The sequence below is a fragment of the Eucyclogobius newberryi genome, unplaced genomic scaffold (assembly GCF_026437365.1).
Source record: "Eucyclogobius newberryi isolate DKJ021-1_F unplaced genomic scaffold, fEucNew1.0.hap1 SCAF_12, whole genome shotgun sequence".
In the NCBI taxonomy this organism is placed as follows: Eukaryota; Metazoa; Chordata; class Actinopteri; order Gobiiformes; family Gobiidae; genus Eucyclogobius; species Eucyclogobius newberryi.
In genome coordinates this window covers 11442726-11461099 of record NW_027315746.1, presented here as the reverse complement: position 1 = coordinate 11461099, position 18374 = coordinate 11442726, and the positions used below count along the sequence as shown (strand labels likewise).

General features: G+C 40.9%; 1 protein-coding gene across 2 annotated transcripts; it reads right to left on the bottom strand.

The window, feature by feature from the left end:
- Positions 1 to 966: 966 nt before the first annotated feature.
- Positions 967 to 16391, bottom strand: nadkb (NAD kinase b). 2 transcript variants are annotated; one of them, XM_072440795.1, is made up of 12 exons: positions 16244 to 16391; positions 14847 to 15128; positions 14675 to 14758; positions 13524 to 13653; positions 12467 to 12575; positions 11227 to 11312; positions 10782 to 10884; positions 10546 to 10703; positions 5008 to 5107; positions 4326 to 4483; positions 3385 to 3467; positions 967 to 2185 (listed from the first exon to the last, which is right to left on the bottom strand). In XM_072440795.1, exons 2-12 carry the CDS (start codon positions 15125 to 15127, stop codon positions 2026 to 2028), a joined length of 1452 nt encoding a protein of 483 aa, XP_072296896.1. In that variant the 5' UTR covers position 15128; positions 16244 to 16391; the 3' UTR covers positions 967 to 2025. The 2 variants fall into 2 exon arrangements, with proteins under 2 accessions (XP_072296896.1, XP_072296897.1); XM_072440796.1 differs by lacking the exons at positions 14675 to 14758; positions 14847 to 15128; positions 16244 to 16391 and adding an exon at positions 13725 to 13824.
- Positions 16392 to 18374: the final 1983 nt, after the last annotated feature.

The following is an 18374-nucleotide window of genomic DNA, read 5'->3' as shown; positions in this document are numbered from 1 at the left end:
CAGAACTGCAATGTTCAGCTTTCAATGGCAAAAGCCACAACGTCATATTTGTTCACATTGATTCTACATCTTCAGTCATCATATTTCAATGTTCAGTTAATTGATAATGTATTATCATTTGACCGGTTGTACCAATATAAATTGTTAGTTGCAGCCCTAGTTCTGAATAAGGATCAAAAAACTCCTTTTCGAACACACTGAAATGTATGGACTGTATTCCTCAGTAGAAAGAGATTCAGTTGTATCATCTGGACACTGTTTTTAGAAAAAGAAAACATATTCTGCGGATCGAGTCTGGGAACTCTGTAAGCCTTGCCCACTGGGCGGGACCTCGTGGTAAAGTTTCACTTGAGGCTTCTCTTCTTTGTGTTAGAACAGTCCTGTAATGGGCCATCAAAGCCGGTTGTAAACTGGCATTAGCTGTTGGAATACAAAGAAGAGAAGTCTCAAGTGAAACTGTTAACACCCTTTATCAGGAGGTCCCGCCCAGTGGGCAGGGCTTACACAGAAGAGGATAAATATCTGAGTTCCCGGACTTGAGCCACAGATTGAGAATAACTCTTGGATGAGAGTCGAACGCTTTTGTTTTTCTAAAAACAGAATCCAGATGATTCAACTGAATCTTTTTCTACAATGGAACACTCCTGGACCAATGAGGGATCACACTGATTGTAATTCCTTAGTTTTTGTCTGTTTCATTTTGTTCATGTATTTTATTTCTTAAAGGTTTTATGCGTTCATAACATCACACTTGACTATCATCAAGACTAAACCGAGACTGGATCAGAACTCGGGGGTAAAACCTGACCGAGAAACAAACCACGTCTGCATTTGGACCAAAGCAGACTTCAAATGGGACTAAACAATCTACAGTTTTAAAATCTCTACGACGAGCTGCAGTTTCACTTGTGCAACAGTTTAAGAACCACTGGACCGACGGCGTTAAAAAAGAAATACAATTACATGAGAATTTCACATTTTACAGTTGACAACCAAGTCTCACGACAACGAACTAAACGGATCCTCTTTGGTTACATCAAGAACAAATCAAACAGTGACATTAAATGGAAAGACATAAATAAATATAACATACAGTTGCCAAAGCAGGTTCGTGTAAAGAGTCACATTTTCAGGCTCAGAAAAACATCTACTCGTTCAGTATCTTAAGACGACTCGAGCAGATTCACATTTACAAAGTTGCAGCATGTTCCGAAAGTGAAACGTGAGAATTTTCAGATTTTAAAAAGCCTCAAACGCAATGTGGTCGACGTCTGTAAAAGTTACTCAAAGTGAATTATCTTAGACATTAAAACAACTGGGATTTCATTATTTTCAAGTCGTAACATACACTCGTGATCTATGTAAGTGCTTTTTTTAGTGCCAAATGTGTTAAATCCATGAGGCACAAGACAAAGTCAAAGCTGAACATTTAAATCAAATGTTGAACGTGGGACTTTCTGATACCGCCAGTTCCACAATGTCACCTCTAACTCACTTTAGGACCGTTTTATTACGTTTTATCACAGCCTTTTCCAGTGAAATATGCAACGCTTCATTATTTCAGTCCGACTTTTGTGTTCAATCACTTTCAAACCTGATATTTAGTACAATTCGATTCAGGCTGTTCACGAGGTCATGGAAAAAACAACTGATCCAGGTCCGACTCGGTAAAAACACAATAATATTCGACCTGCAGTGTGAACGTAAAATATATTAAACTTGTCTAAGCTTGAATATAAGGTGCAACATGCTTTTAGTTTAGGGCCGTCCAGAGCCACATGAGTAAAATACTTTGATTGAGGCTATTTGAGTTTATCTTTACTGTAGCCTCACCACTTTATAGTTTACCTTTTCCGTTCTGTAAAGTGCAACTTGCTTTTAGGGACATTGTGGTGGCTTTCATAATCCAGTGGAGCTAAGAAGTATCACTGAGGTCATTATAACCCTTCTTCACCCATATCGTTACCATAAAACTGTCCGTGTGACTAACCCGAAGCCGGTGCGTTTAAAAGCGAGGCGTCTCTTTCAGTTCTCGTTGTCGGAGGAGTCGGAGATGTCGGTGAGTCGCGCTTGTCTCTTCCTCACGTTCCAGTGCAGACACTGGGCCAGGCTCTCGAACCAGTCGTACACCAGGTCGTAGCAGCAGATGGAGGGCACCGGGAAACACGAGGTCGTGATCTTTATGCTGGACACACGGCAAACGCTCACGGTTACGTCACGGTTACGTCACGGTAACGTCGCGGTTACGTCGCGGTTACGTCGCGGTTACGTCGCGGTTACGTCGCGGTTACGTCGCGGTTACGTCGCGGTTACATCGCGGTTACATCGCGGTTACAGGTCAGCAGCGGTGACTTTTAAGGATGGGCAAGCAGATGTGGGATGTTATGGTTGATGATTGATGACATTTAGTGGATAACATTTACACACTAAAGTGAAACATATCCGCAAAGAAGATCAGTCTCAAACCCGGTCGCCTTTGTGCAGGGCCAAACGCCTAACTTACTGAGCTAAACTACCATAACTCTTTTACTGCTGGAAGGGTTGACTAGTCTTACTTCACCGATCACTTCTTTACACAAATTAGCGCTCTATGTTGTTAAATGACTGTATTTCTAACTAACATCTAGTCATTAGAAACGTGAACAGAGCCTTAGCTACAAACCAAGACTTGTCTCTGAAAGATGCTTTTTAAGTCCGTTTGTTGCCGCTGCTTCACTTCTCCTTTGCACCAGGCTTTTAGAGAGACACCCGTATTCCCGTATTTTGGACGGGGTATTTTAAAATGTGGACGGCATTTTCGAGTGCAGGGACGGCCATTTTATTAATAAATCTTAGAAAAAATGGGAATATTATCATTAAATCGGGCCGGGAAGCGTTTGACAATAATTTTGCTTGGCTCTGATTGGCTGCTGAGCCGTGGTCCAGAGAATGCCGAAGCGACTAGTTTTTTCGCCTTATCGGCCCCTGTACCCTCGGACAAAATTATTTGGACCGGGTGTTTTCAAATCCTATCTAAAAGCCTGCTCTTAAGGTTAAGTTAATTAAGTAAAGCTTAAGTTAAAGGCTGCGTGGTCCTCAAATCGCATGCGCAGAGCTCTAAAAGAAGCTGCTCAGGCTCTAAAAGCTCATGGGAGAAGAAGACGCAAGCTTCCCGCAGTACTGCTCAGCGACCTGCAGAGGCCACTAAAGACACGGTGATTTCCAGCCACGCTTCAGCAGCAGAAGTGAGGGGAAAACTTGGCTTATTCGGATACATTTCATAACAATTTAAATATAATTGTGACGCACGATAATTTTAGATTCCATTGGTCAATCACTGCTCGCCTTGATTGCCCTGAGCGCGCACGCCGCAGTTAAAAATACCAAAGTAGAGTCTAACATTACCAGTCTCCGTGCTGGATCTCTTGCCTTTTCCGTCCGTCAAATGAAACCCAGGCTGTGTTTCTGGCGTCAGGGGACAGCGTGATCTGGTTTGGGACGAGACAAAACGTTTAAGCGGTGATTTAATTTGAGCACTTGGCGGTTGGATTAGGCGCTGGAGCGGTTGTCAATTTAGTGAGAAGTGTGTTGGTTCAAATGGAACTCTGTCAGTCTCTGGGCAAAACACTTCCCTTATATTGTCTTTGTCACAGTATTTGTTTAGGTTGTTTCAATGGAAAACCAGAAGTATAAACGTGAAAAACAGTGAAGAGAAACAGATTAACACAATAACAATGAAGTCATCTGGGAATATGCTTTTGTGTAACTGTGATTTTTGTACTTTGCCTATTTTTTTAAGCTGGAATACTGGGTCTAGATAACAATGAGTATAACTACACTACTACTTTAATACATAATAAAATATGTTCTTAATGAAACTCCCCCAGTCACATGACATTCAACCAGGGATGTCTCCATTATTGTGACTAGTTTTATGACATTGAACAGAACAAAATGAAGTAAATGTGACTTCAGATTTAAATGTCTTTGTAAGTGTGTGTGATGGTTTTGTATGTGATTATACTGACTTATTTCAATTAAAAAGAAGAGAAAATGTCTGTTCTCTGACAGTGTATTTTCACAAGAGACCAGCAGGGGGAGCTCCATCGCTTAAGTCACGAGATACAGCCAGATAAACAAGTTTTTATATTCAGATCTATTTTATTTTAACTATAGATTAAATTAAAAACACTTAATTTTGCTCCTAAAATAGCCACGATTATTATATTTTTTTAGTTTTTAGGATTATATTGTGCCTTAATTAATCCCGTTTATGGATTAACCGAATAGTCTTGACATCTCTGCGTTGGACTGTCGGCGGCGCCACATTGAGCCCCGCCCCTCACCATGAGCTCGACCCCGGCGGGCACCACGATGGGCCTGAAGGAGAGCGAGTGGGGGCAAATGGGCGTGACCATGATGGCCGGGACGTTGGGGTGGATCATGGAGGCTCCGGCCGCGGCGGCGTACGCAGTGCTTCCTGTGGGCGTGGACACGATCAGGCCTGAGGAGCAAACCACAAACAGACAAGAATGAGAAGAAACTGTAAAAACACCCGTTATTGAATAAATGCAAGATAAATAAGTTAAAGGAAAACTAAGAAACATGTTTGCCTTATTAAATGTCTTTATAAGTGTGTGTGATGCGATTATACTGACTTATTTCAATTAAAAAAGACGAGAAATGTCTGTTCTCTGACAGTGTATTTTCACAAAGGACCTGCAGGGGGAGCTCCATCGCTAAAGTCACTCAGTTCTGCTTCAAATGCCATTCTGTGTGCACCTTTAAGATACAGTTTTTCCAGATTAAAACACATTATTTACACTTTTGAGTTCAATTAGAAGCAGTTTGATGTCGAGTTTGTGCCGTGCGTGAATGTATTTAAGGCACAAATGGACCTCGTCGCTAAACTATGAGTTGGAACACTTGATTCGACACCGACACAAGCCGGTTTCACCTTCTCCTTGTGGATGCTCGTGGTGAAAAACACCACACAACCTAAACATGGAGCGTGTCGCGTCGTCGTACCGTCTCCCTGCACCGAGGTGATGAGGCGGCCGTCTAAATACAGGTCCACGTTGGAGAGGTACGAGGACGGCCCGCGGTCCACAACCACCTCATTCAACACCTGGACACAAACAAACAAACAAGAGCCACTTTATATATGAACATGCACTTTGAGCTGAACGGTTAAGAGAGGAGACTTTAAATGGCCACTTGAGGGCAGTATCCACTCTAAGTTTAACTCTTTTTTTTTTTTTTTTTTTTCCCAGCACAGAATGTACTTTTGATAAATGTAGTTAAATTGTGGACACTTTACTCAGCGCTGAAATGTCAAGGCCTCAGGTTGAATATGATGACGCATAGAACTCTATTTTATTGTTTTTCCCCCGCTGTAACTGTGAAGTAACATTTGACCAATCCACAGACAAATATTTCCAGTGGTAAAAGTACAAATTGCCATCACGTCTTACTTTCTTTCTTGAGTGAGACATTCACCTGTGGCAGACTCACTAAACACACACCACAGACACACTTTGGACCACACAACTACACAAACAGGATGTTAAATGTGTGTATAACATTCTGTGTTATGTCACCGCAAAGAGAGCAGTTTTAATATTTATCCCAAGCCCCGTCCGTCCGTCCGTCCGTCTGTCTGTCTGTCTAGAGCCACCTGCTGCTCCCCTCTGGTCCAGGACGAGCTGGTGTTGTATTTGTGTATTTACCATATGATGGGCTTTGTTCACTGATGTGGAAAATGAAAGTAAACAAGCCTCTGACTGAGCTTAAAGTTCACCTCTTATTGTCACGTTTACAACGAGCTACAGGTGCACGCTCATGACAAGTCTGTCTGTCCATCTACACCTCTCTCAGTCTCTCCCTCTCTCTCTCTCTCTCTCCGTCTCTCTCTCTCGCTCTCCCGCTCTCCGTCTCTCCGTCTCTCCCTCTCTCAGTCTCTCCCTCTCTCAGTCTCTCCCTCTCTCAGTCTCTCCCTCTCTCAGTCTCTCCCTCTCTCAGTCTCTCCCTCTCTCCGTCTCTCCCTCTCTCCGTCTCTCCCTCTCTCCGTCTCTCCCTCTCTCCGTCTCTCCCTCTCTCAGTCTCTCCCTCTCTCAGTCTCTCCCTCTCTCAGTCTCTCCCTCTCTCAGTCTCTCCCTCTCTCAGTCTCTCCCTCTCTCAGTCTCTCCCTCTCTCAGTCTCTCCCTCTCTCAGTCTCTCCCTCTCTCAGTCTCTCCCTCTCTCAGTCTCTCCCTCTCTCCGTCTCTCCCTCTCTCCGTCTCTCCCTCTCTCCGTCTCTCCCTCTCTCCGTCTCTCCCTCTCTCCGTCTCTCCCTCTCTCCGTCTCTCCCTCTCTCAGTCTCTCCCTCTCTCAGTCTCTCCCTCTCTCAGTCTCTCCCTCTCTCAGTCTCTCCCTCTCTCAGTCTCTCCCTCTCTCAGTCTCTCCCTCTCTCAGTCTCTCCCTCTCTCAGTCTCTCCCTCTCTCAGTCTCTCTTGGCGTCGCCCCCCGGTAAACACAGTAACCGTGTGTTTCTGTATTTCGGCCCTAAACCCTCTCTCTCTCTCTCGTCTCCTCGGAGCCTCACGGAGATAAAGATACGAACGCTGCTCAACATCACAAACTGCCGTCTCCGTCCACTGCGTGTTTGGTTACGCGTCAGAGGAAGTGAAGGGTCTGACGCATGGTCTCCTCGGCAACAGGCTCCACAAAACTTCACAACAGCATTTACTTGAAGTCCTTGGATCAGGACAGAGTCAGAAATGTAGCTTTTACAACTCTGCCTTCATCACATGTTGCAGAGAATATGGAGATGGATATTTATTTCATTTTTGTCGTTCACTTTTTATTGAGGTTTTGTTGTTTGCATTAGTACGCATCAAACCAAAGCACTATCTATACATCTATACATTATACAAAGTCACCGGCCTTTTTGTAGATACATCATATCAACCATTTTGACCAGTAATCCTCTTAAGAATGGATATCGTTTAATTCACTTATATATTGATTTATCATCCAATTATTAATCTTTTTTCATGTAATACCACAATAAATGTATACATGTGTATTTTTTTCTACAGAGAATGTATTAATTTATGATTTTCTGTTCTATTGATTGTGTTGCCTGCGACCTGAGCCTGCTCTCTGAATATCACTGGGACTTCCTGGTTGAAAAAAAATTTATACAGAGAAGTAAAAAAGTAAACGGCATCTTTATAAGTGAAAAGGCAGATTCTACTGTCCAGTCACTCCCAAAACTAAAACACCATCAAGCGATTAATCGACTAAATAGCTGAAGGACTGCAGCCTAAAAACAGAATATCTTCCTCATTCCTGCACTTGCATAAGCCCCTGAACCAATTGCATACAAACTCTTCCTCTGGTCGTCTGGAAGCCATCGTCCAATCTGCAAAATCCAACTGTCCGCAGAGTCCGTGAACGCAGTGGCTTTATTATGACTGTGACCATGGTAACCGGCTGATGTTCACTGTACACAGTTCCAAACACACCTGGGACTGAACCAGAGCAGAGCAGCTGAGACACGATCCAGGAGCGGTACGTCACCCTGACGCACTGCTCATACCAACGTCACAGCCTCCATTTCAACCACATCTGAGCCAGAGGAACAACTCATGTCCACTTTAATCCTTTTCATTTCATGGGCAATTTTACAAAAACACAACACAAACCAGTGGGAAATAGACACAATGGTTTTGAAAGACCATGTGTCTGCACAACAAGTCTGCAAAGTTAGCATTAGTCAATAAAGTTTTGCACTTAGAGTTACAAAGGGGCAACAAAAAGGTGCCGTTTGCTGAATGTTAGTTACTGACTTATATATATCAATTTCTTATTTATTTGAACAAAGGAACATGCTTTTGGCTAATTAAATCAATGACATATCAGTGCCTCCTCCCATCTATGTGCGTAGTTTCACACGGTTAATGGGGCCTTAAACATAGAAAACAGTATTTCTCCAGTGTTGAATGTTCTGCGGTTTCTGAACATAGTCAGATCCCAGCGACTTAAGTCCTAATCATCTCACTCCTTTTATTGTCACTGTTTAACTTGTTGGTAATTTATGTTATGTTTGTCAAGTCACCAAACTATCCTGTGTTTGCGATCCCAAAGACGTGCTCACATGTGCTCACAGTTTGAGGATGTTTGAGACACAAATATAACAACATGTATGATCAATACTTAGAACAAGTGTACACCTTTAATGCCCTTCTAGATTTCCTCAATGCCTAAAAAAAAGGAAATAATTACTTCTTTAAGGCTCTTACTGATTCTCCATACAACTTTGAAACTTCATGATTGTAGCCAGAGCTGCCCCGGGGCAAACTGATGAGGTGAGGCTGTTAATCTGCACCATTGGCCCTTCCAATCACCACCACACACACGCCATATTCATACTAGAAGTGTGAAGTGGGTGAAGTGTCTAGAGAAGTGAAGTGTCACTAGAGTCACTTTTGCCCTGGAGGTCTCCAGTCCATGTACCAGGTCCAGTCCTGTTTATCCTCTGAGGTCAAGATCACTTTTATCATACAATAATCATATAATAATGGTGTATGTATAATTCAAGTCTTGTGAGCACAGTTTGGGTCATAAACTGGTCAAGTCGTAGAGATACAAATATGCTTTCAACTTAAACCACTCCAGATTTGGGGCTGAACGCACCATGACTACTGATTCGTCACATACATGAAGGGAAGCACCTAATGGGTTCCAAACGCCTCTCTCCAGACTCCAGAGGAGCAAGAGGCTACTTCACCGTCTGCTCAGGGACAGGATCCAGCCTCAGTCCAGCCCCAGAGTCGGCTCTACACACGTTTCAGCTTAAACCTGGTGTGCATTGCATTCTGACCATTCATATCAATGTTCATCACAGCTGCAGCGAGTAGAAAAAACAAACACTATGATGCAACAATGTGTCTGTTCACTCAAATGTTGAGTCATAATTCATAATTACATCTCCCCCAGGATTATTAAGTCTCATTTTATGGCTCATTTATTCATCATTACTTAATTAAATGTGTCCATAAGCAAATATGTGGTCATTACAGTCTTGTGGACATGAAACTTTAATACAAGAGTCAATCATTAATTTACTTCAGTTTTATGGAGCTCAACCGTTGAAGCGTGCCGAGCTTCCACAAGTCAAAGACAAAAAAAATTAAATATCAAAGTTTAAAAGGTATGACTGAGGCAATGTGGAAAAACTAATGTCCATAAAGCCGCTGTTTTCAGTCCAAAACACATTAAATTCTGTGAAATGTTTTAATAACGTAGCATAGTCTTATGGTTATTCAGCACATGACTTGATTAGCCCTAAAAGATGCTTTCAAACTTTCATTATGATTTTTTTTGTATTTTAAAATTAATGTATTTCAAGTTTATTACAACTAGAGTATTAATAAAAAAGAGGCTGGATTTGATAGTAGATTTTGAAAAGAAAGAACCATGTGGAAAGTTGTTTGTCTCTCATGTCACACATTTTCTTCCAAAATCAGGTACCGATATATTGTTTATAAACTGGCATTACAACTGCATTTCTCTTCAATGAATAAATACTTCCACTTTTAGATATTATGATTATGACGTTACACTTTTATGACAGATGTTTAGGATTTTAAATCTATCTGTTATTTTCTCATTAAAGACAATTCTAGAACTCCTTTTACGTTACAAACATTCCCTTTGTCTGAGGCAGAAAAGACCATCTTTGTCACACGTCTTGCTTTTGGGCAAGTCCTTGGTCTATTGTTTTGGTTTTTTGCAAAACTCTTTGCATCTTTGGTCCGGTGTCTAGGTGTGTCCAGCCAACAACAGCTGTGACTTCCTTTCTTACAGGCAAAAAAGGATAACTTACCATCTTGGCATTTACACTAAATCAGTAATAGATGCAACAGTATATAAATCTTACATTATGGTTTTGTCACTGCATTAAAGTCATTATGCATTAAATTCATCATGCAATGGTATTTATTTATTTATTTTTATCTTTATTATTTTTCCCCTCCATCCCTTGTCGGGAAATGGGAGGTTTTGTCTATGGGAGTTTTTGTTTATAGGAGATATTCTACTGAGAGTGTTTTTCAGACTTCCTATAAGTGATCTGTTCTTTTCCTCTGTATCTACCTGCGTTGCAACAGTGAAATGTCCCCATGTGTGGACAATAAAGGAATATCTTATCTTATTATAAGACATTATAAAGTGTTACTAGTTCTCCTCAAATGCCTGGACAAATCTTAAAGTCAAGTTAAATCATTGGTTCAGTTGTTTTCATGACTTTTGGTTTCCTGTTGAGGGCGCCATTTTGAGTACTTTTTACCAGCCAACAGATAAAATATTAGTTTGTTTTGAATTCTCAACTGCCATGGCACAATTTTTTCACCAACTGCACTGAACTAGAAAGAAGGATCGTGTCAAACATACTGCATAAGTCACGAAAGTAACGTGAGATTTGTTTAAATATGAATATAGAACAATATTGCCAGTATTTTCACACTCCTGTTAACGATTTAAAGGTTCTTCTGGCACACGCTGAGCCTCACGATGCCTCACCTGTAGCTGCAGGGACACTTTCCCCGCCTCAGAGCTGATGTGTGTCTGGGACAAGAGGCCGTTGTGAGACTGTGTGGACTGGTCTCGCCCCGTCCTCTGCAGCAGGTCCTTCACCACTTTCACCTTCAAGCGGCTGCGCAGCGTGATGGCAGCGTTTCCTACAAGTAAAACACACACAAAAAGTCACAGTTGAGTCCAAATTGCTTGAGAAATGTCTTTATTGCCTTTTAATTTACCTTCAAACACTTTTGCGACTTCAGTTTTGTAGGATTCAAACTTGAAAGGCGTGAGAAAACCTAAAGATCCCAGATGGAACGCCATAACGGGAGGAACACTGCCCTGAAGAAGAAAACACAAGCAAACAAGGTTAAAAGACAACACTGACTCGTTCCTGGTTAATGGTTTATGTAAGCGGAAGTGCACGTTTTGGCATTCAACACCAAAAATAGATGTTTTCCGCTACAGCCTGAACTCTGCACCAAAACACATGCTTTTACGGACAGAGGATTGGCTGAGGACCTGTCCGTCAAAAAGACCCAGGCTGATCACCGACTATTACAAACGACTGAATCTTGATCCCAGTCAAAGGTTGAGTAAATGTTTCCCCCATTAAGTAATTAAAGAGTCAATAACATACATATAAGATTTGCTGAATGGTTGAAAGGCGCAGTATTCTTTTACCTGGAAGAGGGACGAGGCATAGAGCAGAGTCCCATCTCCTCCCAGACAAATGATCAGGTCAATGCAGTCAGAGATGTCGTCGAAACCTACAATAAAAGAAGAATACGTCACACTCTCATGCATTTCATCAGCATTGCATTTGATTTTCAAACTGTATCCAGGACATAAAACACCAGCAGTGGAGAGGATGGATGGATAACTGTGGAATGTACTTGTGGCTGCAGCGAAAAAGCAGTAACTGTCAAGGACTGGACTGAAATACACGGGGACAATTGCAAGGCTGACGTTTGTTTTTTTTGGTTTATTCGCTGGGCTACTCCATTTATTTTTTTGATTTCGTCTCTGATCTTGTTCGGTTTGTTTTTTGCAATATAAAAAAGAAGAACAAGAAGCACATAAAATCCAATAAAGCCCCAATTGTCAATAATATAAGATAAGATAAGATAAGATAAGATAAGATAATCCTTTATTGTCCCACATGGGGAAATTCCATTGATGCAACGCAGGTAGATACAGAGGTAGATACAGAAGAAAAGAACAAATAACTTATAGGAAGTTTAAAAAACACTCTCAGTAGAAGATCTCTTATAAAAATCTTAGGATGTCCGCCGGGATAACGTGACGATCTCCGGGTAAGACGACTGTTCTCCGCAGTTTCATGAATTCCTCCTTTGTGTAAACGCGGTACGGCGCCGGCCGGGGGGGGCGCAGGGGGGGCTCGGAGCCAGGGCACATCGCGATGACACGAAAACACTCAATCCAGCCGAACAAAGTCAAAACAAGTTGAATTAAAGCGATTCCAGTGCGTGTCCCGATCATTCATGAAGTTCCTCTTTTATATAAACGTGTACCGGCGGCATACTGTACGTCAGGACGGCCGGAGGGCGCGGGGGGGCCGGGGGCTAGCTCAGAGCTAGTGCACATCACGACGAAAACACTCAATAATCCAGCCGAACAAAGTCAAAAACAAGTTAAATTAAAGCGATTCCAGCACGTGTCCCTATTGTACAAGTAAAGTAGAATTTTTTTTTACAAAATACAAAAGATAAAGCACAATAACTGTGAAAAAAGTGTGAGAAAAGAGCGGAGCGTTTACACCGGGCTGCCAGCTGGACCGGCGCCTTTGTGACGTGGATATATGTGCTCAGCTTCATATCTAAATGTTTTTACTGTCATTTCTTGATTAATTAGTATGTAATTTCATTTTGGGATCTGAATAAAAGCACAAACACAGCCTCACCTTCTCTGAAAGTGCACAGCTGATTGCGTATCGACCCAAAGGTCTCGTCGTTTGCGAGCGTGGAATCGTCCGCCACTCTGCGCTCCACATACACCATCATCTGCTTCTCCTGAAAAAAAGCCAATAATAGACTTGAGCTTAGATAGACAAAGGTTTATGCTGGTTTAGACTTTGACAAATGACTCCGAGGTTTTGTCCTGCATTTGATCTGGTTTAAGCCTCGTTTTAGTCTTGGTATAATCAGGCCGAACATTGAATAACTGCTCTACTTTGAGAGTGTTGTTAGACAAAACACAGCAAAGGACAAACTACATTGTCAGGAGACAACGTAAGTGAAACCAGACTTAACTTTGGCCTAAATGTCTGCACCATTTCCTCAACTATTTGTGTTAGATTTGATGTTCACTCCCTCAAACTTTATGGACAATCTGTTCTTAGGCACGTCAACTCCAGCCAAAACAAAGCATTGATTATTGCCAGACCAGGAAAAGAGTGATAAAAGGAAAGTGCATTACATCAAATGCACATTAAAATACAGATGTGCGGTAGGACTGGCCAATAGGACAAAAAATGTAATGTAAAAATGACTTTTTGTGATCACATTGAGCATGAGAATGTGTAAAAGCACCTGGTGCATCCCTATGGCAACTGAGCCAAACATAACAAATGTGTTCTTACTAAATACAATGTAGATATACCTGAATTATACTTTTTCTGCATTTATCTCACTTCTCTGCGCCTCTACGCCACATTTAATGTGCCTTATGGGTTTGGCTTGTATTAGATGCATTATCACCTGAAATATGATATTTTTGATTGATTTGAGTGCTATGCAAAAAACTAAAAAGGAAACGGCTGTTGCTAACGTGATAGCTTGGTTTTGCAGGCATTTCTGCTTAAGAGCTCAAACAGACCAGTACAATCCACTTCACTCCAAAACAAACCAATTATACTGATACATATAGCATATGTTTGGCTTAATACTCCATCAGATATTTAATAGTTTATAGTAAAAAAACGAAATAGTTCATCTAATAATAGAGTGGGCAGTCTTTACCTCCACGAGAAACCTGCAGAGCTCCTTGAATGGCTCGACGAGGCTTTCATCTCGGATTTTCCGGATCACCAGGACGTTCACCGGAGGCTTGTTCCAGGTGAGCCGCTGACTGGCCGGGTCCTGGATGTGCCTACAACACACAGCTACATAAATACACACAAAGACTTTCTAAAATACAGGGGAAAAAGGGATACAACAAACCAGTTTATCTTCATGTAAGATAAGTTAACTGAGACTTAATTACAAAGATTTTGAAGTTTCCAGAAGCTCGAATTCCTCTTCTGAACGAATCCACAATCTGTGATTGCAGCGGCTGTCACTGATTAACCACATGAGGGACAAACTCCAAACTTATGCGCATGAGCTGTACAATTGGGAGATTAAATAAATGTCTAGGTACAAATACATTTGTAAAGGCAGCCAAAAACCTGGGATGAGACGTGTAGTAAAAAAAAGTCAAAACAAGTCATGGAAAATTCCCCAAAAAATAATATTATATTTAAAAGTTTTTATTTTTGAACAAAAACAGTGAAGGGGAAACAAGACCAAGAGAGATGAAAATGGATGAACTGAGGTCCAAGGCAGTGGTTCACAACCGTTTTCTACCACCGACCCATATTTCACCAGTGGATACCTTGAACATTAATATCGTTCTCCTTCCTGAGAAGCTACGGTCTTAAAAAATCCAGTTGTTTTCTGGTTAATAAACAACCAATAAATAACAGTAATGAATAAAAAAAATACTTTATAGAAGCAATTACATGCCATGCCAGCCCCTAGGGGCCGCTGAATTTGGCCCTCCAGGTTGGTAATAACTGGTCTAAGAGCCAGACAAAACATGTCATTTTCAATACTGAAAACAAACAATATCAAGTCCACATGGTAATATTAAAGAACGTACAATTATTTTGTGTTGTAAATTTGGTACAGTGAAACACTAACAAAATCCCAAACTACCCAATCTTTAATAGTTACCAGTTCATTTGTAGTGTAATTAAGAAGTTATTTGTTTTAATATCATGAAGTCATATCCATAGGTTACAAAATGATGAAGTTTCATCATTTCATTAGGACATTCTTGAAAATGTCATCTACAAGCGGACCATGAATACTATATAAAGTGAAAGGCAGTAAGACCCCTGTATGCTTACATGATTGAAGTCGGGTTGGGAAGTATACACGCCTTGGGTCCGAAGTGAGTGGCTGGGTATGGTCCATGAAGGAAGTGCGCTTTCCTGTGAGGACAGAAACAGCTTCAGTTCATGTCCATGGCAGCGGAGCCAGTGGAATCTCTGTGACCAGCTGGCGAGCCGCCGTGCAAACCTCTTAGGAGAACTTTCCGCTGTGTCGCTCCCAGATCCGCAGGCCTTCAAGTGCTCGTGTTGTCCCGGTAACCTGCGGCCCTCCCGGAGCAGCTGCTGGTGACCGCCCCCCTGTCGCTGCGGCCTCTTCCCCTCGCGACATCGCCTTGGAGATCGCGCCCTGCCATCCCTGAGTGAGGGGCAGCGGTCAGAGTTCAACACAGAACCAGACGGGCCAGAGGGCGGAGTCATCTCACTCTCCGCAGGGGCCAGCGGTGAAGGACTGTCGTCGGTAACCTCCATGCTGAGGAAAGGACAGTTATAGGATTTAGCAGCACTCTGACGTGGTCCGTATCCTACAGAGATCGTGTCGGTAATGTTAAATCAATGGCGATTTTAGGATGCTAATACTAAGCAACAAAAGGATTCTGAGATCAATGTATTTATCAACAGTTTAGCGTGTTGTTTTGTAATGCATCTTATCTCATCTAATGCATTTCTATGGATACGACTGGTACATATCTGCCACACTACGCAGATTTTTTTATGTTTGAACACTTTGGATCGAAAGACAAAACCTGTACAGACGTGCAAAGTTTATTGGCATTTTTTATGTATACGTAAAGGTGCCATTGAGATTCAGAATCTAGTAAAGTTAAAGCTTTTTCCTAAACTTGTCTTACACTTATTTACCAGTTTTGACAGTACCTTTAAGAGTTGATTCTAATACATTTTATTTTTATGATGAATGAGTTAAAATAAATATTAATTCATTCATTCGTTTGATTCATTGATAACACCACCATGGGTTTAAGCAACAATTCTGACATATGATGACACATTAAGCCCAAAATCTATAGGTAGAGCCTACGTGAACCAAGAGGAAATGCTTGTGGGTGCTACCAGAAAATGATGCTAGTAGTCTATAAGCATTATGACTTTGTAGAGAAATAAAACTGTCAACTGGACATATGTTTTAAACAGCGGGTTCATTTCACCTCTCAACAAAGTGGCTTCGTCAGTTTTTCTGACAGGAATCTGGAATGCAAGAGCCTGCCTGGACAACAGAGGGAGAACAGCCATTATTGCCTTGATAAGTAGAAGTAGTGATTAATACATTAGTGACACAAAGCATGGATGAAAGCTAAACTAATGCCTGCAACTAAACAGAACTTTCAGATGACCAAACAAAGCAATATTTTAAGTTTTCCCTATTCTTGGTAACCCTATTTGTCATATTATTATGTTTTTGTCCTTGTTTCCCCGTCTGTCATCGTCGATAACCATAAATTCCACTCATTTGTTGACAGCTAGCGTCACCTAGCAAAAGCGTAGCATTAGCATCGGGCCCGAATAAAATGTCCCTCTCGCCTCAGGCCCAGGACGGCACATACATCCGTGCGGCGTGTGTCAACAAACCTTTTAAAAGTCACGCGTTACAGTCAGACTTTGAGGCAGAAATTTCATAACAGAAACGTAACGTGGGCATGGATGCAGCAGACACTTCCGGGATTAACGTGTCTACGTCATACGTAGAACCGCCTCTGTCCAATGAAATGGCGCTACGTTTTCCTGTAGCGGCGGCACGAGGGTTTAACGCTTGACGTAGAGACGTAAAGTTGAAGGAGTGTCCATTTGTTTTGTTTTCAAGTCCGTCCAGTGCAGCCTGTTAAGAGTGATTTAATTAGTCATTCGCCTGGTTGCAAAATGAGCCATAGCGTTTGAATATGTGCCCTCACCTTTCTTAAATCATAGGCTATTTTACTTTTATTATTTAGTTTATTTCGAGCTTATTATCTCTCACCGCTCATTTCTGGCTTTAAAACTAAATTATACTGCTTCCTTTTTTTGTTTGTTCATCATTTCACATTTTCAGTTGCAATTCCCCCAAAAAATCCGTGGCTTGTTTTCAACTGTATTATTTTTAATAGTTTTTTTTTCGTGTATTTTTTTGATTTTTTATTTTTGGACCAGTTTGCTCCCAAACACAGGAGGTCTTCTCTCTTCTGCGCCTTTATCCCCTCAGGTCAAACTGTCAGTGTGTTTGAGATGGTAATAGTCAAGAAAGTGAGATCCAGGAGATACAAACAGGTAAGTTAAAGTTCATTGTGTCGTTTATGGTGACACTTTATTTCATACCACTTTGATTTGATTTGATTTATTTGCCATAAAGTGCATGAGCATGTAATACATAACATAAACAAATGGTTGTAAACATATATATATATATATATATATATATATATATATATATATATATATATATATCAATCACATGTAAATACAATTTAAAAAGCCATTGTGGTCCTTGTATAATAAAGTAAAAAGGAAATGTAAAACATGTTAATAAAATACATACAAGTTTGATTCCTGGCTATTTAGACATTCAAATAAAAAGGTTTTGACTTGAAATTTAAAATGACCACACTACACTTGTATTTGCCTATAATGCATGAGCAAAGACTCATTTATAAATGAACAAAAACTTGTCCCAGGTTTTTTGTCCGATTGAGCTCAAAACAACACTTTTTGCATCTAAAAACATTGAAATTTAATAAATATTCCTTACTCGTAACACGCCCTCAAAAAAGGCTTAATTTCCGTTTTTTTCAAGGACAAGTCACTAATGGAATTGATCTACTGAGCTCATATTTCACTCACTAATACTTTTTCTTATGTCTGATTGGAAATAATTAATACCATGTAACAAATTTACTCTATAGCTCCTACACATACAATTGCATTTTTTCTACAATAAAATCCAGTGTATGACAACACTTTGATCACTGAAATGTATCATCTTTCAGCTTAAATAAATATAAATATAGAGTACTGTATTGTGCATTTAGTCCATTTGTTCCAACCACGTTGAACATGCTGCCTACATTTGCCTGGTGTTCGTTTGTGTTTTCTTTGTAATGTAAATGATTGACAAATTTCCTTGTTCAGGTCGTGTCTCGTTCTAAATCGCGCCTTTTAAACAAAGCGCGGCCGAGAGACGGACTGCACTCCACGTTCTACCTCAAGAGCACAACAACAGCCTGTCTCCACTGTGGTTCGTGCACAGGTAAGAATCCTTCATTTACACGTGTTTAACAGAGAAGCTGTGGCCAAAGATAAGACGTCAACATCATATTTGAAAAAGAAGTGAAATACTGTCTGAGCTATTGTCCTGTGCAGCAGGTTTTTATGAATCAGAGGCGACACGCTGCCCTTATACAGGACAAATACTAGATGTTTTTGAACAAAGAGTAAATTTAACATAATAGACAGTTGAAAACATAAATGTGGAAGTTAAAAAAGTCTAAACTATATTATTGCCTAATGTGTCTTGTGTTCAAATGTTCCTCTTTTCTCTGGTTTCCATTTAGGTATGGTTTATTATTATGGTTTATTACCAGGGAATATGAAAATATGACAGCTCAAAGTGGTTTCTACAACGGAACACAGGGATTACACCGACACAGTGTCAATGGTGGTTTTGGCAAATATAAAACCACAATAAATGTCAGTCATATCAGAGCCTGGTTTTAACACATTTAACATAAGA

Bases quoted from the DNA above. Each gene is read 5' to 3' on its own strand.
- nadkb (XM_072440795.1), bottom strand. From the start codon at position 15,127: ATGGAGGTTACCGACGACAGTCCTTCACCGCTGGCCCCTGCGGAGAGT. The intron at 13,654-14,674 runs GTAAGCATACAG...TGTGTGTTGTAG, and splicing joins CCCAACCCGACTTCAATCAT to GCACATCCAGGACCCGGCCA. The intron at 3,468-4,325 runs GTGAGGGGCGGG...GTCCCAAACCAG, and splicing joins CCGCCGGGGTCGAGCTCATG to ATCACGCTGTCCCCTGACGC.